At 38.2% G+C, this 24,031-nt stretch overlaps 1 protein-coding gene across 1 annotated transcript; it reads left to right on the forward strand.

The window, feature by feature from the left end:
• Positions 1-2,187: 2,187 nt before the first annotated feature.
• On the forward strand, positions 2,188-3,399 carry LOC101646393 (L-lactate dehydrogenase A chain). Its single transcript, XM_013006824.2, has one exon. The coding sequence runs from the start codon at positions 2,229-2,231 to the stop codon at positions 3,171-3,173; it is 945 nt and encodes a 314-aa protein (XP_012862278.1). The 5' UTR covers positions 2,188-2,228; the 3' UTR covers positions 3,174-3,399.
• The last annotated feature ends 20,632 nt before the right edge of the window (positions 3,400-24,031 follow it).

Genomic DNA, 24,031 nt, shown 5'->3' on the forward strand with positions numbered 1-24,031 from the left:
AATGTTTCTTTTTCCCCAAGAGACATCATGAATTTTAAGTACCTGAAAAGCTTTTGGGGAGAATTTATATTAGAAATTGAATAAACACATTATGATGCAGTGAAGTTGGGCAGAGGTGCTCACAATATCTTGGATAACTAAAAAATGATCTTGAACTTAAGGAAACTTGAGGGACACTTTGATCTATCACATTCTTTCTCCTCTTCAGTAGTAAAAGAGGAATTCTACGGGGCATAAAGAAAACAATGAAAAAGAGATTTATCATGGGAAACTATCTAGTAACCACTAAAATTTAACTTTCATGGCTGACTCTTAATCATGGCCTTTTCAGTGTCTAGGTAGAAGTGGGTACTTAGCACGCATTTGTTGAATGCATAAATAAATTATAGCTCATGACTAGAAGTCTAGAGTCTCCTTATAAAGGAATACGTTATATGCTGAAATCCTGTCAAAGCAATAAAAGCAGTTACTAGTTAAGAAGCAAGCACCTCAGTGCACTGCACAGGTGATATTAAGTTGAGACTAGGCAGGAACCAAACTATAAATGCCCTGTCTTTAAAAATATACTACCATAATTTGGGTTTGAATAGGAAGTTAAGACTCAGAGTATAGATAGGATATCTTATTGACATAGTAAGTTACACAGAAAGCAAAAGTGCACCATATTTACCAGTGCAGATTTGACGGTTAAATTCAGTTTGATTTGCAACGCTAACTGGAAGGGTTTGGACCAGTCTCGTTTGTATAACATGGATAACAATGCCTCCTTCCCAGATGGATCCTATGGTAGCATCTCTTTTGAAACTGTGGCTTAAAACCCAAGAGCTGCCAAGTCTCCTGTCCTTGCAGCCCAGAGTTTGAAGCTAGGTTTGAGAAATTAAGAAAATATTTCACATGAAAACAAATGTCACAGGGAACTGATGTGCATTGGACATCATTTAATGGTCATCAGTATTTCCTACAGAGATGAGAATTGTACTTTAATGTGTATGGGCATTTTTATTTATTCTTTGAAATTGCAATCATCATCAAAGTCAGAACTAGAACAGGGAGATGTGGGGTGGGTGGGGGGTAGACCTCTATTCTGATATTGTGCATGACAATCTACATTTACAGCACATATTCCCTGTACCTCAGATTGCATCAACAGTGGAAGGAATGAGCTTTCTAAAAGAAATTACACCACAGATAAGAGGGAATAAAAGGGACAATCCATCTTTGGGAAAAATGAAAATAATGAAAGGTTCAGGAAATCTTTACCTGAAATTCAGCAAAACCCATAAGGAATTTTAACAGTGTCCAGGAAAAAATAGTAGCAGAGTAAAAATAAAATGGTTTTCTCATAGGCATTGTTATAGAAAAACCCGACAGTAGACAATTTGGCCAGAAAAGGAAATGCAACGTTATAAATGAATCAGTTTAATGGTCCACTACTGCAGTGACAGCCCAGCAGATCATTCTTCCAAGCCACAGGGGAGGGATCATGATTAGAACTCAGGGGGAAAAATTGTGGCAAGAAAATTAATTAGACAAAAATAATTTTAGTAGTATGGACAATATTAACCTATGTTCAGGTTAAATTTGGTTATTTAACTAAAAATAATGAGGATATTTTATTCACCAGTATTTATTTCCAAGCATATTTGAATGTAGCAGTTGACTTAGCACTATGGCTAAACAGCAGAGACAATTGCAGCATACATTGAGATATATTGAAAAGAAATGTCTCATAATGTGGCAGTTTAAAGTTTTTTGACACATTTCATAGTAAAAAATAAGATACCATGAAAATTAAATGAGAAAAATAAATATTAAAAGCATTATGCTACCTACTCTCAATATTCTAGGAAGAATAATATGTGATTTTAATCTATTTTACCAAATTCTATACAAATTAAAGGTAAGGCATTACTTACAAAGTTGGGAAAAGGAATATGCATCATTGTACTAGGCAACAGGGAAGCCTCACATTACCCTATATCATCACATTCAATAGTATTCGTTATCAAAGAAAAACTTGATGGGATGAATTTGAAAGTTTCTTTTAAATATATTTAGTTCTTTCAACTACTTTTCTCTTGAGGACCTAGTAACTACAGGAGTTAGGTGACAATAATCTGCATCAAAGAGGCAGGCAGGGCTCCGGACCTGCTGCCGCTGTCTGCTTCCTTCGCCTCCCGCTCGCCCGCCCGACGTGCAGTCCGGTTCCTTCCTCTTCCAAAAGCACCATGGCAACTCTGAAGGACCAGCTGATTCAGAATCTCCTGAAGGAAGAACAGGCCCCCCAGAATAAGCTTACAGTCGTTGGGGTGGGTGCTGTGGGCATGGCCTGTGCCATCAGTATCTTGATGAAGGACTTGGCAGATGAACTTGCCCTTGTTGACGTCATGGAAGACAAATTGAAGGGTGAAATGATGGATCTCCAGCATGGCAGCCTTTTCCTTCGAACACCAAAAATCGTCTCTGGCAAAGACTATGATGTAACTGCAAATTCCAAGTTAGTAATTATCACTGCTGGAGCTCGTCAGCAGGAGGGAGAAAGTCGTCTTAATTTGGTCCAACGCAACGTGAACATCTTCAAATTCATCATTCCGAACGTTGTAAAGTACAGCCCAAACTGCAAGTTGCTCATTGTTTCTAATCCAGTGGACATCCTTACCTATGTGGCTTGGAAGATAAGTGGCTTCCCCAAGAATCGTGTTATCGGGAGTGGTTGCAGTCTGGACTCGGCACAGTTCCGTTACCTCATGGGGGAGAGGCTGGGAGTCCACCCATTAAGCTGTCATGGATGGGTCCTTGGGGAGCATGGAGACTCGAGTGTGCCAGTTTGGAGTGGAGTGAATGTTGCTGGTGTCTCCCTGAAAAATCTGCATCCTGCTTTAGGCACTGATGGAGATAAGGAACAGTGGAAAGAGGTCCACAAACAGGTGGTCGAAAGTGCTTATGAGGTGATCAAACTGAAAGGCTATACCTCCTGGGCCATTGGGCTGTCTGTGGCTGACTTGGCAGAGAGTATAATGAAGAATCTCAGGCGGGTACATCCCATTTCCACCATGATTAAGGGACTTTATGGCATAAACGAGGACGTCTTCCTCAGTGTCCCGTGCATCCTGGGACAGAATGGAATCTCAGACGGGGTGAAGGTGACCCTGACTCCTGAGGAAGAGGCCTGATTGAAGAAAAGTGCAGATACACTTTGGGGGATCCAAAAAGAGCTGCAGTTTTAAAGTCTTGTACCAACCACTTCACTGTCTGGGCTGCAAATGGATTTTAGTTGGGGGGTGTGCATGTTGCTCTTTTTATCTGCTCTATGACTAAAGCAGTAAAATGATGATCTAGGACAAACATTCGTTCCCTAAAGTCAGACCTGGGGATGGGCCATAAAGCCTGACAACTCTATCCTGAGGTGAATACTTATCATGTGTCATTCTGTATTGGTTAGCATACAATTGTTCTCCACCTCCGAGACCCCACTGCCAAGGTATTTACTGTGTGTGATAGAATTTCTGGTCCCTTCACTCAACATGCCAAGTCCAGCTTCTTTCCCCCAATCACATCTTGGGCTCCAGTGTGTAAAGTAAATTCAATATTGCATGTCTTGTGCATAACTGTCCTAAGGATTTTATTTTGTGTATGATATTTATCTGAATAGTGTGTATTTGCCATATAATGTAAAAAGACCTACATAAAAACAGTGCAACTATCTGTTCTACCAACTAAAACACCAAAGAAACCATGCACAGTGAAAATAAAAAAAAAAAAAAAAAGAGGCAGGCAGACATATTATTATTTGATGCCCTGGACAGGGTTCTAACGAATACCAGCCTTCTATGCAGCAGAAAGAAACTCCTCCGACCTTGTTGTAGTCACTGTGTTAAGCCATCTTTTTGAGAGTCTTCCTCTTTGTCCCTGGCCCGCTACCAAGTACGGTGTCCTTCCCTACAGGTGGCATCACCTTCCTATACACTTTCTGGCTGTGCTTCTTCCAAGACAGATTCGTTCATTCTCTGTCAGTTTATGGTATATCAGATATTTTCATAATATGTCTGTTTTTCCTCTTCATTTCTTGTTGCTGAACTTCTCATGCATATAAGACTACTGAAATCACGATGGTTTGAATCAGGCACACATTTGTCTTCAAAGTTACCTATATGTGATTCGACACTTTATTTTATTTATTTTTTATTTAAACATTTTATTAGGGGCTCATACAACTGACACTTTCAAGAGCTCTTTTGCAGCAAATTTGCCCAGTGTGATGGGTCCTTCAATTGCTTGACTGCTGTCCTCTCTCATGGGCATTATTTGTGAATCTACGTGAAAGGAAATCCTCAACCACTTCGAACTTTCTTTCTTTATAATGATGTTGTTTTCCTTCCAATTGTATTTTGTTTTGTTTATGTTGTGATATAATTTACATTGAAGGCTGCATTCTGTGATCCTCATTAGTAGTGCCTGGAGTCCTCTTCAATTTCAGAAAGCAAGACAGGGTCATTTACGGGTTGCTAATATGTCTGCTTCCCATCCTGACGTAGTGTTCCTCTTATATCTTATATCCTCAAGTGTATAAGATTCTAGAGTGGGGATGGGGGGTGGGTGGGGGAGAGGGATGGTGCAAACAAAAAAGATTCTAGTTGCACATATAGAGTGAACGTTGTTGTTGTTGTTGTTGTTGGGTCACCCATAGCGACCCTCTGCACAGCCGAGTGAAACACTGCAAGGTCCTGTGTCCTCCTCACCATGGTTCATATACCGGAGCCCGTTGTTGCAGCCATGGTGTCATTTCCGTGAGGGCCTTCCTCTTTTGCGCGAGCCCTTTGATTGCCTAGGCACAATGGCCTTCTCCAGGGACATGGCCCTCTCCAGACACATGTCCAGAGGATGTATGATGAAGTCTTGCTGTTTGGGCCTCTAAGGAGCACTCTAGCCGTCTTTCTTCTAAGACAGGCTTGTTGGAATATGTATTATGAAAGGATACAACCTGGTGAATACCTTTCCTGAATTTACAATACACAATGTCCCCTATTTTTGTTCCAAAGGCCGTCTTTTAGTCCATAGGTGGGTTTTACCTGATTACAACGAAGTGCTTGGGAATATGCATTATTCTCCAAGTTATCTGTAGGTTGTTATAATTCACACAGCCTTGGCAGTCAATGAAGCACAAGTAAAGAATTTTCTGGTGTGCTCTACTTTCAGTCTGACATAAAATCCAGCTGACATCAGCAATGATATCCTTCAGTACATGTCTTCTGAACCTCGCTTTAGTCTTGGAAACCTACCAGGGCAGTTCGACCGTGACCTAAAGAGTCGCTGTGAGTCAAAACTGACTTGAAAGCAGTGTGTTTGGCTCTAGATTTTAACCTAGCTTCAATTTCTAACTGTTCTTTGTCAATGTACTGCTGTTACTACCTTTGAACTCCCTTCAGCAACATTTTACTTAAAAGCAAAACGGTATTTCAAGTTTCTTTTTACCCTTCATCCAGCTGAAACTCCTTGCTTTGGAATTGGCACATACATGGGTCATTTCCACTAAATTGTCCAGGTAGGTGTCTTCCAAATTTCTTGGCATAAAGGGAGTTCTCCAATCATTGCATCTGTTTTTTGAGTGCTGTTTCATCAATATCTGTATACACGTTTTTCACGAATGCCTTCAATGCAGTTTCTTCCTTCAGTACCATCAGGTCTTGATCAAATGATTCCTCCTGAAATGGTAGTTTTATTCCTTCCATCTTCTTTCCAAGCTTCCTGTGTCCTTGAAAAATGTTTCCCCCCCCCCAAAAAATCTATAAGACTACTGAGGGTTGAATTTTTTTTCAGTTTTTTCTCAGCTTGAAAAATACAATATGTGTCATCCCTCTCTTTTGGTTTACTAACTCTAGGTCTTTGCACATTTCATTATAACACTTTAGCTTCTTTTCTCAAAAAGACAAATAAAATGGAAGCATTTCAAAATCTTCTGTTTAGCACCTTAATTTCATTATTTAGTTTGATTTAGCTATTCTAGCTTCAAGGGCAAGTTTCAGAATCTGTTGGCCTTACTCTGGCTGATGATATTAAAGAGACAAAAATATTGATAGGTTAAATATGTACCAAATATATTACAAAGAGGAATATATAAAATGTAAACCAACTGCCATTGAGTCAATTCTGATTCATAATGACTCTATATAGGGTTTGCAAGTCTGTAAATCTTTTTTAAAACTTTTATTGTCATAGGATTCACATCTCATACAACCCAAGGGTTCAATCATATTAAGAGGAGTTGTGCAATCACCTCACAATACATTTTATGAGGACATTTTCTTCCTTCCCGTGCTCATTTTGTTAGTACCCCACTAGCCCTCAACCCCTTCTGCCATGTCCCTAGGTAGTTATTAATCCAGTTACTACCTCGATAGCTTCATCTGTCCTGGATTTCATATACTGAAGAAATATACAAAACCAAATCAAGAAACAAGCAAACAACAAGAAAATAAAACCTAGTTACAATTACAAGAGGGAACAACCTTAGTTAAAAACTGGACCAATTTCAAAATGGGTCCAAAAGAATAGCAAATTAATAAGAGGGATGGCAGATCAAGTGACACATTGTTAACCTTTTAGCCTAACTGTGTCTCCCATAATCAACTTCACAATGCTCTCTAGCTGACAACACAGCTACTCACATCTCTGGACAAAGATCAGAGACATAATCCTTTTGGGGGAGTCTGTAAATGGATTTTGGGTATCCACAGTCATCCATAACATTTTGCAAATTAGGTGTTCAGAATTTAGGCTCTGATACTTTTGCCTCCTCTGGATTTGGATTTTATTATCTACAGTCCTTGGATCATACAGGTTAGTATGCATCTCCTATATATAGGTAGCTGACAACTCTCTCAGATGGTTGATGGCCTTGAAGCAAGCCTTAAACACCTCACATTCTATTCATTCTGATAGCTAGCCATTAAAACGTATTGCTACGCCACACTTTGCTACAACATACGTATCTTCAGCAATCTCCTTAGAAGGGTGAGTATAGAGTAGGAACATGTCAAAAGAATGAATGTGAGCCCAAGGTATACTTGTATATCAATGGCTATATGTGTCGGTTCATTTTAGAGACCGAAATATCATTTTATTAGAAAACAATATAAATCATCCCCATGATGTTGTTAGGTGCAATCGGACTGCTTTTACTTTAGTGACTTTACACACAACAGAACAAAACGCTGCCCTATTCTGCACCAGCCAGACTCAAAACCCTTCCTGGGCTTGAGCCCCCTGTTGTGGCTACTGTATCAATCCATCTCCTCAAGGACCTACCTCCTTTTCCTACTCCTCTACTTCACCAAACATGATGTCATTCTCCACGGACTGGTCTCTCTAGACAACATATCCAAACTATGTACGATGAATTCTCACCATCCTTGCCTGTATGAAGGACTTTGGTGCACTTCTTCTGAGACAGATCAGTTTTTTCTTTTAACAGTCCATGGTACTTCAATATTCTCCAGCACCACAATTCAAATGCATCGATTCTTCTTCCGTTTTCCTTATTTCATGGCAAATTCTCACGTGCATTTGAAGCAATAGAAAATATTATGGCTTGAGCTAGGCACATGTCTCAAAGTAACATGCAGGCTTTTCCACCTTCTAAACAGGTCCTGTCAGCAAATTTATCTATTGCATTAAGTCTTGTGATCTCTTGACTGCTGCTTCAATGAGCATTGATTGTGCATCCAAGCAAGACAAAATCCTTGACAACTGCAACGTTTTCCCAATTTACCATGATGTTATTACTGGTCCATGTGTGCGGGTCTTGGTGGTCTTTACAGTGAGTCATAATCCATACTGAAGGCTGAAATCCTTGACCTTCATCAGCAAGTGCTTCAAGTCTTCACTTTCAGCAAGCAAGGTTGTGACATCTGAATATCACAGGTTATTAATAAACCTTCCTCCAGTTCTGACGTTGTTTACCTCTCCATATAAGCTTCTCTGATCATTTGCTCAGCATACAGATTGAATATATATGGTGAAAGGATACAGCCCTGAGGCTCACTTTTCCTGATTTTAAACCATGTAGTATTCCCTTGTTCTGTTCACCTGACTGCCCCTTGATTTATGTACAAGTTCCTCATGAGGACAATCAAGTATTCTAAATTCCTATTCTTTGCAAAGCCATCCATAGTGTGTTATGATCCACATAGTCAAATGCCTTTGCATAGCCAATAAAACACAAGTAAACATCTTTCTGGAATTCTCTGCTTCCAGCCAAGATCCATCTGACACCAGCAATGATACACCTTGTTCCATGCCCTCTTAAGAATCATCCTGGAACTCTGACTGCCTGTCAAAATACAGCTGCAACAATTGTTGCATGATGTGCAGCAAGATTACACTTATATGCAAGATTCATGACATTGTTCTGTAATTTCAGCATTTTGGGGGGGTCACCTTTCTTTGGAATGGGTATAAATATGAATCTCTTCCAATCAGTTGACCAAGTAAATATCTTCCAAATTTCTTGGCATAGATAAGTGAATGCTTCCAGTGTTGTGTCAGCTTTCTGAAGCATTTCAATTGGTATTCTATCCATTCCATGAGCCTTGTTTTTGGCAAATACACCTTGAACTTCTTCCTTTGGCACCATCACTTCTTATTTATATGCTACCTCCTGAAATGGTGAAATGTTGACTAGTTATTTTTAATACAGTGACTGTGTATTCTTTCTATCTTCTTTTGCTCTTTCCTGCATTATTGAATATTTTTCTCAAAGAATCTTTCAAGATTGCAACTAAAGGCTTCAATGTATTCTCCCCAGTTCTCTCAGTTTTGAATATGCTGTATACACCAGCGTAGAGTGTAATTTGTTGATATTTTCATTTTTATGCCAACTTCATGTTCTTCCATGGTGAACAACCTAATTATATTGATAGTATCATGGGTTCAGGCTGTAATTATTTAAGGGAGCAAAAAGCTCATCTTTTCCCTGCAGAGTGGCCAGACAGTTTCAAATACTGACCTTGTAATTAGCAGTATTATTGTTCTATGTTGTAAAGTCTAACATCTTTGAGAGTGTTTCCTTATGTAACCATGTTGACAACCATGTTGTCAACATGGTTACTAATATGAAGGAATGAGTATGGTAATAGTATTCACCTACTAAGTATCAAGTATTAAATTTTAAAAATAAGCCAAATTTCTACTCCCACTTTCTAAAATGGGAATGCAAATAAACAATTGCAATTCTCCACATGGAAATAGTTCATTACCTTCCCTCCCTTTCGAATCTTATACGATAAACATTTTGTTCCACTCTTTAAGCATGTGAAAATATTTTAATACTGTTTACTTAAAAGGTAAATTACTGGGACAAAGGGCATGACCATTTTAATTTTACTGAATACTGCCCAATTGCTCATGACAATATGAGCAATCTCAGTTTACTTCATCTATCATTCTCTACAATATATGTTAGCATACTTCAAAGATTATTTTTCCTCACAGCCTCTCTCAATTGGGCCGTTCATCTGAATCATAGAACACCAAAAATGAATGCCGTCATTGCCATCTCTATTCCCCCAAGAATAAAACCTAACTAGTACCATTCAAAACAAATTGAAAAGGAGTAATTCATTACGTACATTAAATGCCTTTGGGAATATTACTAAACACAAACTAGAACTAGGCCTGGTACAAGTACAGTGTTAGATCGAAAATGATAACTGACAGGAAAAGCTGTTTGCATTCTGTCATTAGTAAGGAGTTTCACTCTCTCAGCTACTATAGAAGTTCCAGGATTTCAATGAGACCTACGCACAAACCATCCAATTTCAAATTTCAAATCCCTGTGCTCACTATCAGTCATACTCCCCTTTCTTCACCCTTGTCATTGTTGGTTACCATTGAGCAGATCCTGACTCATGGAAGCCCCATGTATTAAAGGGGAGTAAGTTCCCATAGGGTTTCTGTAACCATATTCTTCACAGATGAATATTGCCAGCCTGCTTCTTCCTCAATACCACAACCAAGTGAATTAACAATCTTACGTGTGCAAGCTAATAGTTTCTTGAAGTACATACATTTAGATCTCACAAAGAATGAGGTTTGGTTCTGAAGTGAGTGGAATACCAATTTTTAATGTTTTTAATATTATCTCCTTTTACTATCAGTAAAGTGATGGCTGCACAGAATCCCCAGTAACACTGAAAGACAGACGAAGCTGTCTGCTTCAGCTCTGCTTTACAGTCTCAGAAACCCTATGTAAGCTCGCTATGAATATGAATTGATTTGCTGGCAGTGAGTCTAGATTTCCTTACTAGCATCTTTATCAATCCCATCTTTGTTTACAGGTTTTGGCATAACAATTAAAATATCAACTATGTACACCCTATTGATAATGTGCCATCCTGGAACCCCTAAAAAAGACAGGGGCAAAGCTATTTATTGTAACACATCATAAATTGGGGACTACCTATATAGAATATATTACATTCCCCAAGCTCCCTCATCACAAGTTTACAGTTACTAATTCTTGAAGAAGACATAATTTTCCTCAAGCTGAACACAAACTGAAAACGCAAGCATGTACACACATCAACACACATAAAAACACAAGAGCAGGTAAAAAAGTATTTCTATAAAAACGTGACAAACTATTGATAGCTTTAAGTAGAATGGAAATCCCAGGACATTACATTGTGTTCATGTAAAACTTGTACAAATGCAGAACCTGTTCATGGATCAAGAAAATTGGGTAAACAGAACAAAGGCATACTGCGTGGTTTAAAGTAAGGAAAGAGGTGCATCGAGGTTAATTTTTCACTGTATTTATTCAATCTGTTTGCTGAGCAAGTAATCAGAGACGTTGGAATCTTCAAAGAAGAATGCAGCATCAGAATTGGAAGGAGGCTTATTAACAACATGCAAAATGCAGATGATATAACCTGGCTTGCTGAAAAGAGGAGGACTTGAAGCAGTTGCTTGTGTAGATCAAGGACTGCAGGTTTCAGTATGGACTACAACTCAATGTAAAGAACAGAGTCTTTACCACTGGACCAATAGGTAACATGATGATAAACAGAAAAAACACTGATGTTGTCAAGGGTTTTGCCTTGCTCAGATCCACAATCAATTCTCAATCCACAATCAGCAGCATTCAAGTAACCAAACTAGGCATTGGATTGTGCAAATCTGTTGTACAACACCTCTTTAAAGTGTTGAAAAGCAAGAAGGATACTTTGAGGCCTAAGCTGCCCCTGACTCAAGCCATGGTATATTCAATCACCTCATTTGCATTTTAAAGTTGAGCATTGCATAAGGAAGACCAACGAAGAATGGATGCATTTGAATTATATTGCTGGCAAAAAATATTGAAAATACAATGAATTTCCAAAAGAACAAACAACTGTCTAAGAAGAAGTACAGCTAGAATGATCCTTAGAGGCAAGAATACCAAGACTTCTATGGTAGATGCATAATTTCATGTCGATTTGAATGAATGAAGGTGTAGAGTCTAGCCTGTCAATCAGATCACAATCTCTTCCACCCTGGAGGTGGGTCTCTCTCTCTCTCTCTCCTCCCTTGCTCTGCTACAACTTCCTGTTGACAAGCCACTTACAGCCAAGCTAATGGCAGCCAGACCCCTGGAGATGCTTCCACCACCACTGGATCCACAAGACCTCCCACCCACCAGCCTGAGATCTTCCTGCATTTTGCATAATTGCATGTGCTGTGTGAGTCTGAAGATGAATTCATGGCTAATATTGAGCTTATGGACTTGATCTGGACTGGGTTGGGATGTTTTATTGATGAATATTTATTTCTTAATATAAAGTTCTCTCTGTCACATATATAAGTGTCTCTGGCTTTGTTTCTCTAGTCAACCTGGATTAATACAACTTCTCATGTACTTTGGAAATGTTGTGAGGAGCGCCCAGTCCCAGGCAAAGGACATCATGCCTGGTTAAGTACGAGCAGCAATGAAAAGAGGAAGACCTTTGACAAAATGCATTGACAGAGTGTCTGCATTGAAGGGCTCAAACATTAGAATTATTATAAGGATGGCACAGAATAGGGCAGTGATTTTCTGTTGTACATAAGGCCACTATAAGTTGGAACTGACTAAACAGCACCTAAGGACAATAATAATAACCCTTCTCCTAATAATTCTGAGACCTTCTATCTGCACTACCTGAACAGGGCAGTTTTGCTATCCTCGAGGGTCTTCATCATATATTCTAAAGTTGATTGTGGTAGTTTCACAACTTCAGAAGGTGATGGAAATACTGAATTTTATTATACATAAATTATATCTCAAACTATCAAAATTTGTTTTGATAGGATAAATTATTGTCGTTTAAAAAATAACAGAAACTACTATTCTTTATAAAGGCCTTACGGTCTTTTAATGAATAAAGTGTTAGCTGTATTGGATTTACTCTACATAATCCAATGTATGCGAGAGAAAGTGTAAGGATCATGGATAGACAATATTGGATATGAGTCAAAAATTACTGCACAACCACATGCAAGTCTCCATATATTTTTCAGGAATCTGGATTCTGCAAGTCACTAAAATGTTATGGTATTTCTAGCGAGTGTCTTTCTCATAAACTCTCTCTAGGTCTGCACTTTCCGATATGGAAACTAGAATCCTTCTACCTGGGGAAGAACATTTATGCCCGTGCTTAGCTGTTCAAACACATCACCTCTAAATTCCATATTGAAAACATCTTAAAAGCATTTTTGGTGGGCAATAAATATTATGTTGACTTTCCAAATAGGAGGGGACTTCCAAAAGCTAATAAAAACTCCATTATTTCTTAACTCTATATTTCTATTAACTTTTTGACACCCCCCCATATAGCATACTTTTAACAGATTTATTTTGCTTCTCTTTTAAAAGTCTTATTGGCATTTAACTCACATGCAATACAATTTCATAGTTCAATAGTCACAATCATCACAACAGTCAACTTTTTAACATTTTCTTCTTTCTTGTACACACTGTTATTAGCCCCTAGTTCCTCCCCTAACGTATCCCCAAGAAACCCTTAATCCAGTTACTGTCTCTATAAATTTACACCAAATTTTGATTTCATGTACAGAAAATCATACCTAGAAAACAATAACAAAGTTAACTGAGAAATACCTCAATTAAACATAAAGCCGAAAACATTAAAATCTGAAATGAATTCAAAGTGGATTAAAGGGGAGATTAAATGATAAGGTGTTAAATGTTAACCCAATTGCGTCTGCAGTAATCCACTTTCCGATGCACCCAGCCTGATAAGAAGGCTATTCACATCCTTAGTCTGGACAGAGGGGACTCACTGGAGGCTAAATCCACAAGTACCCCTTTCATATTTTTAAAAACTGAAGCAACTTGAAGGTCGGTCAAAATGCAGATCAAATTACCCTAACTATATTTGCCATAATTGACTTGACAATGCTCCCTGTCTGATAACAAGACTGTTTGCACCCCTCAACTATGGTCAGAGAGAATTCACCAGAGGCTTAATCCCTGTATTTTTATTATTTAGATCACACAGACGCCTGCGATTCTTCCATGTGGACTTAGTTGACATCTCCTTTAGATGACTACTTGTTTGGAGACCAGCCTTTAAGATCCCAAATGCTATTCTTTCTGATAGCAGGCCCCTCTCCCCCATCTTAGCTTGGATTTTTTTTTTAGGGTTCACTTATCACTCTGGTAGCAGTTCAAGAAGAGCAGGGGCTCCTACATAGAAAGATGGGGCTTTTTGCAATTGTAAACAGTTACAGTCTCGGAAACTCTGAAGGAAATGTCTATCCTGCCCTATAGAGTTGCTATGAGTCAGCATGCACTCTATGGCAGAGAGTTTGGTTTTGTGGGGATTTTTTTTAGCATAATTTTGTATAACAGCAGTTGAACGGTCTCCCTCTCTCATCTTGAAAAACTGACCCCAGCCGAGGTGCAATTTCCTCTGTCAAATTGGTTTTTAAAGAAGTACTTGTAGAGGGCTGTGGTTCATGGAGACTAGGCAGGCCCTCTTTCTTCATGGGTCTCGGGTTAGAAGGTGGCATGAGCCTGGACTAGAAGCCTGATTTCAGCACGATGTTTGCCCTTATAGTCGTGGACTCCTTTGTGATTGACTAAGCTCACTTCGTAGAACGGCTGTTAGGTCTCTCCATGTCTTGAGGTGTTTCATGGCTTCATGACTGTTTATTAGAATTCCACTGTGTGTATGTATGAGAATTGCTTTGTCCATTCCTCTACTGATGGGCATTTGGGCTGTTTCTAGTTGCTTGCTATTGTGAACTGGGCTGCAGTGAACACGGAGGAGCATAGTCTGGGTTCCATCACTTCTTTCTTTAAGGTCTATGCTCAGCAAAGTTACTGCTGGGTTCTGTTGTATATCTATTGCCAGTTCTCAGTAGCGCCGTATTGCTTTCCATAACAGTTGTATATATTTACAAGCCCAAAAGCAATGTATGAGAGTCCCAATCTCTCAGCACCCTTGCAGCATGAATTGTTCTGTTTCGTTTTTGTTTTTTTTTTTAAAAACTGGACTATTGTTGTATTTGTAAAATAATATCTCATCATGGTTTTGATTTGCATCTCCTGGATGGCTTGTGATCGTGAGCATTTTCTCATGTTTGTTAGCCATTCGAGTATAATCCTTTGTGCATGGTCTATTCCTAACCTTGACCATATCTTAATTGGATGATTTTTTTTCTTATTAAAACATTACAGAATTCTATAGATTTTAGTGATTAGACCCTTATCCAATGTGACATTGCTAAAAATATTTTCCCACTCCATGCTCTCTTGTTTTCCTCTTTTGATGAAGTCTATTGGGGTGCATGAGTGTTTTATTTTTCATAGGCCCCCGTCATCTATTTTGTTTTCCACTGTGTGTGCTTGCTAGGCTATATTTGGTTTTCCACTAATACCCTGCAATAGGGCCCTTCAGTTTGTGCCAATTTTCTCATTGATGATCCCGATAGCTCTGGAGTTTACATTTAGATTTCCTTTACCTTTATATGCAGCCTCTATATGCATCAAATAATCATTTTCAGTGGTGCTACAGTGCAATTATTATCTCTATTTATTACTACTTGTAATTTAGAGATGACAATTAAATTATTCATATTATATAGCCATATAATGGTTGAAAAGTTGTGGTTATCTTTTCTCTTAGGCATTAGAAAGGATAAGTATCACCCTACCCCATAAATTAGAAAATATGAGTTAACATTTAGATATAGCAGACATGATATAGTAAGCATTAAATAAATACACATTATTATCATGATAATATTTAAAATACCAAATCCATAAAAAGTCCTGAGATAATTTTAAAGTAAGTAGCCAGAATCAAAAAATGCATACTAGATGTATTTTGTAATAAATAAAAATATAAAGTTGTAAGCAAGATTAAAATATATCTGGCACTCACTCATTGCCATTGAGTCAATTCTGATGCATATAGGTTAAAGAGTGTGAGAAATAATGAATAAAAGAACTAAGATACATATTTTAGGATTGCTTCCTGGAGTCCTGGTCACATGGATTTGTTAGGTCAGTAGTATTAGTAGAAGGAGACAGTTTATTCCATTATGGCATAGTATTCTCACGTTGTTCACCTCCATAAAGCAAAATATACTAACACTCAATTCCAGAAAAAGTTTTACTATCATAAACTGCTTTGTATTTTATTCTTCTCAGATTTCCTAGATACCTATAAACATTCAAAGGAAATAGTCGACAACTTTAAAGTATTTTTGTCCAAAGAATGTTCTTTTTACAAGTATCTCTTCTGGTAACAATAAGCCACAACTGTATATGATTTATAAATTAATAAGCAGTCCTGTGTTAGTCCAGGTAGACTAGAGAAACAAATCCAGGGACCTCAAATGTGTGTAATAGAGTTTTATATCAAAGAGTAATTAAATCTTGAGAAAACATCCCAGCACAGTCCAGAGCAAGTCCATAAGTCTGATATTAGCCCATATGTCTGATAGCCATCTATCAATTCCTCTTTAGACTCATGCACTTATGCTGAGTTCAGAAAGATCACAGGCCAGTATGTGAAAAGTCTTGTGGATCTAGTGGCAGCAGGGGAAGCATCTCAGCACTGGCAAGGGTCTCCATTTGATTCCTTCAGCTCCAGGGCTCTAGTGCAGCTCCATGTATATTCTCAACTGGAATGTCTTGCAAGGAGTGTGTGTGCCCTGCCTCCAGTGAGCTATTTATCTCCTTAGCACCTCCAAATGAGGTCAGCAAGCTGCAACATGATTGACAGGTTAAACTCCACTCCTTCACTCTTGATAGTCTCAAATTGACAACAGATTATATAACTACCACAGGTCCCAAATGGAAATGATAGCATACTTGTAAATTTTACACACCTAAATAATAGATAACTCACATTACATAGTATAATTTGAAATCAGTAGGTTTTTTACTGATTATGAAGAAAATAAATAAAAGAATGTATCTGTAAAGCACTTTTCTATGACTTTGGTTGAAATAAAAATCCAGTTTTAGACTATGAAACATAACATTGCAAGCTATAATAGACTGTATCATGACCTTAAAATTAGTCATAGGCTTGAGAAAAGATAGAATAGTTTTAAAAACCAGGAAAATATTAAGTAAGAAAAGTAGACAAAATTAGATACTGTTTTCATTTCCAGTATCTATAGTCTTTCATGGGTAAAATATTGTTAAACAAGAATATAAATTACATCATAATAATGCATAATGAACATCAAAATGAGGCTTATATAATTGTCATTATATGCCATTTAAATTTTAGGGAAAAAATAGACAACCATCCATACGGGACCATACACCTGGATTTCAGGCTTCCACTGTCATCCACAGACCATCCCTGCAAACTGGGTGTCCACAATTTAAGCCTTGCCATCAGAAAGAGAATATTGTGAAGTCGATTATGACAGATGTAGTTAGGTTAAAATCATTTGCTCTCCATTTTAAAGTTGTTTCAGTTTTAATACTCCCTACTTTATTCATGATTGAAATTTTTCTCTGTTTTGTTTTGTCATGGTTGTGCTTTTTTGTTTATTTGTTTGCATCAGTTTGCATTTTGAATCATTTTCTGTATATGGAATTCAGACAATAACGGAATTGATAATGGACTAGAAAAGGAAGATTGGGATGGGAGGCAGAGAACTAACAAGTACAAGAAAAAAATATCAAATTGATTTCAGTGACAATTGTATGAATCTCAACATAATTAAATGATTAAATTGTATTATACGTGAACACCAATAATATTCCCTTAAAAAGACCCAAACATTATACTTAGAAATAGAATTTGATTTTGCCTCTTTCAAGAGAAAAATTAGGTTATAGAGACAAATGTATTTGTGCCAATTTCAAATGGTAATCACTATTGTCGAATAGATTAGAATTTGGCCATACAGTTCAGAAATAGAAAAAGCATCAACTGCAAATCATAAAAGAAAGCTTTTATAATATAAAGCATTTTTACACACACAACTTTTTAAAAAATCACATCATTTAACAGGAAAGGCTAACAAAATCTAAATATCCAATTGGTGAGAGGAAGCAAAAACTGAATATAACTCTTCCTAGCAATGTTCATCATGCCAAATATTTGGATGTTTCCTCTTATAACTCTGTGTTTATATTTAGAAAAGAAGACATAGTTTTGAGGAAAGTTAGCATTACTAGCAGGGGGAAAGCATGGTACTAAAGTAATGAAGAAAAATAATGGTATTTTTAACTTGGTTTTATATATACAGTTGTGCTGCCATTGGGAACAACATGATGTATTTCTTTGAAAGTGTCTGACTTACAAGGTTAAACATAGACCTTGAAACCATAGAAAATCGCATCATGAGTCTTATTTAATTCACAGTTACTGCTATGAGTCAGAATCAACCCAATGGTAGTGAGAGAGATATATATATATATGTATATATATATATATATGAAATATATTCCATAATAAACCATTATTTTCATGGTTTTGTAAACACATGTGTCATTATAAAATAAATTATTTCCCCCTTTACAAATGTAGCAAATGGAAAAGGTCATTTGTTTCCTTCTGAATAATATATTTTTTCTGATGTAAAAATATGAAAGAATTTTATGTTTCAAGTTTGTTTCTTTAATGCCAGTAAGGAAGTTATCAATCAGACCAGTTGTCATAGACAATTCTAATTTGCACAAAAAAACCCTCCCAATTCAAGCAAAAGTGTACATTGTCTACTTACATTACTTGCTCTATTATTATCTACAATCTCATCTATCTACCTAGCTTACTAGCTATCTATCATCTATCTAAATTTAGCTGTTGTTTTCTGCAGACCACTAATTTGCTTTGTTTTTAGTAAATCCAGACTTGTGTGAAGTCTCAATTTGCGTTCTCTATTTTACTTCTCTACTGGCTAATATCCATTGCAATGACTACACAGAACTCACAGACAAAATTCATAAGTAAAGGGTTTATTGAGGAAGTTAACAAGATTCCGCGCCAGTGAGAAATGCTCATGTTTTTGTAGTTTTTCAGGACATGGTACAGTTCTTTCGGGTCTGCTACTAAATGGCCAAGAAGTATTACTACTCTACTGTAAGCCTCAATCTGAAGACATTAAAATCAAACTTCATGGGTCAGCAAGCCTAGCTACCTGAATTAAGTGCCAAGAGACACCCCACTCCATTAAGCCTCAGCCTGCAGGCACTCAGCTCCACTTCTATTGGTCAGCGAGCCCTACTTCTCCCATTAAATACCTAGAGGTGCTTCACTGAGCTATCCAGCCTCCAGCACAGAACCACTCAGCTTTAATGGCTCCCAAGGCTGGGAAGTCCATCACAGTTCCATGCTCTAGCTCCTGGGACTGTTGCTGCTCCTTTCATGGTATAACTCTGAGTTAGTTTATTGTGCCAACCTGGCCGATAAACACACGTGGGGTTAATTGAAGGACAGAAGGATAAATGACTCAGTGAGCCTCACCTTTCTAGTTCTGGGGTCTCTTGCTTTGTGATGGTTGGACCAGGGTGCAGCTGCCTTAGCCAGTTCCCTGCTTCAGCTGGCAAGGCTCACTTCCTGCAAGACATCCCCGAGGAGAAGCCACATGGACTGACCCCGATGCAGCGTGGGTGCTGGAGCAGCCGTGTGGAGACCCCTGCCAGTGCCGAGATGCTTACACATTCACGGATGTGGTTTCCCTCCTGCATCATAGTGTGTGTTTTGTGAGATAAAGGAAGATTTTGTGGACTGGTGTGGGAAATAGGGGTTAATGGGTTAATGTTGGACTTGTGGGCTTGGGCAGCACTGGGTTGGGGTGTTTTCTTGATGTACACTTACCCTTTATATAAAATTCTCTCTTATACATGAGTTTCTGTGGATTTGTTTCTCTAATGTACCCAGACTGATAGAAACTCTCATCTGGATCCAGGAGGTTCACTGCATTGGGATCTCAGGTCCAAAAGACAAGCCCCACTCCTGACTCTTACTGGGAATGAGACCTCTCCTGCATCTATGAGGGCTCACTTTATACCCAGTAGGATGGCGATTCAATAAATTCTGTTATCCATTACTGACAGGTCAATCAGGTCAGTGTCTTCCTGCCACCTTCTTCCCAGGCCCACGGCAAGAAGAGGTCCTCTGGTGGGAGTTTGAGACCTTGCCAGAAGGACCCCACTGAATCCCTGCTGCTGCAGCTTGATTCCCAGTTGTTGCTACTGGTGTAAATTTATATATCTCAGGTTTGGTTTGGTTTTCTCTTTGTTATTTCTTATTTTCCATAGGCACTTTTAAAAACATGAGACTTGTGTTTCCTGGTGTTTGAAGTAATAGTTTGTTGTATTGTCCAACTCAAAGGGTTCCTGGAGAGTGAAAGCAGTTAGCGACTTCCTGCTTGTTGACAGAAAGGTAGAAAACTCTCCAAAGAAAGCCTTTATTGACCTTTCTATTAATTATAATAATTTCTCCATAAATTTCTGTCCACTTTTTCTACAAATACAGTAATACGTTTACTCTCCTTAAAAATATCCCCTTCAGATTGAACTACTGAATTGTATGACATGTGGATTAGGTGACAATAAAAATGTAAACATATATATCCAATTCATATTGCATTGGCTTTCCTCTTGAAGAAAATAAATGTGCACAAAGAGGTAAAAGTAGACATCCTTATCTTTTCTGAATTTAAATGTAATTTTTTCCATAAAACTATCATTTTGGCTCTAAAGTTTTCGTATCCATTATCAGGTTTTCTCTTAATAATTTTATTATTGAAATTATTAAAGAATTCAATATTAAAGAATTCAATTTTAATATTTACTATTTGGTTCTCTTAATATTAATATTAAGGGCGTTTGTTATATTAAAATGCATTGCTTGTGGAAGCAGCAGTCAAGAAATTAAACAGTATTTAATATTAATTCTGCTATTAAAATAATCCATAATCATGTGTTCTTTCCTAAATAAATTTAATGCTAAAATTAATCATTATAATACTGAGAATAATTTAAAGCATTTTTATTGTTGAATTTTTTTCTTCCCTTAATAATAATTTAGTGTTAAAATTATTATACATGTATTAATAACATTATTAAGAAAATATAACTATACTATCTTTTGTTAACAGTATTACATCTATATGTCTTCTGCGGACAGTGCGTCCATTCTGACACACAGCAACCTTATCGAGGGTGTTCAAGGCTCTGTAAATCTCTTTGGGAACAGCGTTGTCTTAATCCTGCGGAGCTGGCAGGCCATTTTCAACTGGACCTTGCTTTGCCTCGCGGCCTGATACTTACCTCATACTTCTACCAGAGTTCTCTATATATATGAAATTAGGATCTCTGTGTTGTTGTAGCAGACCTTGTGCATAGTCGTTAGCATTGGGTTGCTAACCTCAAGGTTAGCAGTTTAAAACCACCAGGTGCTCCTTGGGAGAGAGATGAGGCTTGTTACACCAGTAAATGGTCATAGTCTCTAAACGCTCAGGGACAATTCTATACTGACTGCTCTGTAGGGGTTGCCAGGAGTCTGAAGCGACCGATGGCATGGAGTTTGTTGTTCATTTTGTGGTGCTGTCGTGAGCTTTGGGCTGCTAAACTGCAAGGTTAGGTTCCATCCCACTGAACTGCTGACCTTGTAGTTAGCAGCCCAAGTGTAACCATTGAGCCACCCCACCAAGGCCCCTGCAAGCAAGAGCGGTGAGGCTGTTGGCTCTTGCAGTTACAGCCGCAGAAGGGTCACTAGGAGTAAGACTCTGCTGGAGAGTGGTGGTTACACACTTCCCCAGGTTCTTCAAAGTATTCTCTCATTAGAAAACGAAAAACATGTTTCCACAAACATCCTGTAGCCCACATATATGTAGTAGTATGTAACTAGCTATTGAAATTTGATTTAACACTGAAATATTTTAATGCATTCTATTTGCATGTGAACTATTTTCTTTTTCCTCCCTAAACTAATATTGCTGAAATACTCCATAGGATTGTTATGCATTTGCTTAATTCAGTTTGATCTTCCAATCTGTGCTCAGTTATTGATCATTCCCTGTCTTTGTACTGATATAAAAGAACAAACATTATATGACCTCACTGACATGAAAAGGTAAGAACAAGCAAATGTATAGGGATCAAAGTTTGTCCGTGGTTACCCGGGACACTAAGGAAACAGAAAGAGGGGCAGAGGTCATTCCTTATGAAGCATTGAATTCCCACTTATGATGATAAGAAAAAACACTGCACTGATTAGGGGTAAGGGTTGCACAGCAGATTAATATAATTGATAACAATAAGATGCATATATATGTATTTAAATTATATAGATATAATTACAACTATTTATAACTCATTGATTTATTTACTACTGGATAAGAACCAAAGTGTGACTGTCAAATGGAAACTAATTGAACTGCTTCCTCTGTCCAGAGAGTAAGCAAAAGTTTACCTCTACCTTAGTATATGCCATCCTTAAATGCTTACGGAGGCAAAGAACGTACTTCTCATCAGATCCAGACTTTGTTAAATAGTCTAATCACTATTACATCTGGATGCACTATTAAGGAAGGCATTGTGCTAACAAACTTATCCTAGCGACAAACCTAAGGGCTACTTAGTTGCTCCTGTTTATTCTGGAGGAGGCCTGGTGGTATAATGTTTACGCATTGGGCTGCTACCTGCATGTTCAACATTGTCCCCACAAACAGCTGGTGCCTTCTACTCTGGGAAAGAGTTACTATCTCAGAAACCCACAAGCGTCACTATGAACTGGAATCAAGTCGATGGCATTGAAGTATGAGTCAATTACTTGTCCCAACGCAGGCCAGCGAGACTGTGATTATATGAACATTCCATAAAATAACGTATTTTCCCACTATTATCAGTGGTTGTCTTCCTTATCTCATAGTGCTATAACAGAAATAACAAAAGTGCATGGCTTTCAACAATCAGAATTTTATTTCCTCACAATTAGGAGACTAGAAATTTGAAGTCAGAGTGCTGGCTCTATGTGAATTCTCTGTCGCTCTTTCAGTTCTGAAAAGGTTCCTGTCTCTTGTCAACGTCTAGTCCTCAGCCTGGTGGTGGTCTTCCTGTGGCTGTGCCATGGCACCTAGCGTCTTCACTGCTGCTGGCCGGCTGGCTTAATCTTCAGTGGGCTGCTATGCCTTCCTTTTATAGCTCAAAGTAAATCGATCGAGACACACCCACCCTGACACTGTCTTAGTAACATCACAAAGAAAACTCATTCCCAAATGGAGTTAGAGTCATAGGTATAACTACGAATTTATAACATATATTTTGTGAGGGTATAATTCCAGCATAGCCTTCCATGACCAAAGGCTAGCTACTACATCTTGCAACTCCCTCAATTTCGATAGGCAGATAGATAAAGATAAAGCACTTTACTATTTTGCATTTTACAAAAATCTGAAGACTATCTTTCCATCACAATTATCTAATAACATCTAAGCCTTCTAGAGGCCGAGAGAGAGTTTATAAAAATGTTAAGCTGGAGTATATACGGACATGCTATGTAGGCCATGTGGCACAGAAGTTCTGTGTCTACAGCAAATAGTCACTGAATAGTGCAACTGGAACACCCTAGTAAAAGACTGGCAGCAGAGATGCGCAGACTTCCACAGGGCTGTGCTGAAGTGAAACCTCTTAATATGGCCCTTCTAAATATTTCTCTAAAACTCCCGTTGAATAATTGGGTGGTATCATGCAAATTATATTTAGCAGACTCTAAATGTAGCATAGGGGTTTTGCATTGGGCTGCTAATTTCAAAGTCAGCAGTTCAAAACCACCAGCTGCTCCAAAGGAGAAAGATGGGATTTCTTCTTCCATAAAGAGTTAAAGTCTCAAGAATTTACAGAAGCAGTTCTACCTTGTCCTATAAGGTCACTATGAGGTGGCATTGATTGGATGACAGTTGAGAAAAACTTGGAAATTGGTCAGTTTTGCCATACTCCTGCCTATCAGAATGAGCCATCTCAGACACATGAAAGGAGAATTTCCAGGGCCCTCAACAAGAAGAAGCAGGAATAGAGCATGTCTGCAATTACTAACTGAAGTGTTGGAGGCACACAGACCAGGCCTTGCAAAGATCAGAGGCCAAGGCAAGAAGGCCAAGAGACAGAGCAAAAGAGCAATGCTGATACTATGAGACAATGAGGTAGAGCAGTGGGTGAACTTCCTGGCCATTATTAGTGGCAGAGGGACTACTTGACTTGGCTGAGCAGAGGTGTTGCAATGGGCCAATGACTGCATTCTTAATGTGTTCGGATCCTCACTTGTGGGAACTAGCTATTACACTCCTATAATTTTGAGTGCTGCCTGTGAGTTCCATGTAGCCATTGCAACACATTATGGAACCCAGTGGAAAAGTAGAGAGCACCATGGGAGGGACAGGTAGTGTCAGAATAGGGTAAAGGCAGATGGAGGGTGGAGGCATGCCGGATCTCTGCCTTGTAGCAATTGACCTTGGGCTGAAGATGGACTCGCTTTCTCCCATGTATGTGTGTATATATGTATATACTCACTTT

The sequence above is a fragment of the Echinops telfairi genome, unplaced genomic scaffold, assembly GCF_000313985.2.
Source record: "Echinops telfairi isolate 266 unplaced genomic scaffold, ASM31398v2 ScPeMD7_7410;HRSCAF=8448, whole genome shotgun sequence".
NCBI classification, from domain to species: Eukaryota; Metazoa; Chordata; class Mammalia; order Afrosoricida; family Tenrecidae; genus Echinops; species Echinops telfairi.

What these genes read in the sequence shown, in the direction of transcription:
- LOC101646393 (XM_013006824.2), top strand. Translation starts at nt 2,229, where the DNA reads ATGGCAACTCTGAAGGACCAGCTGATTCAGAATCTCCTGAAGGAAGAA.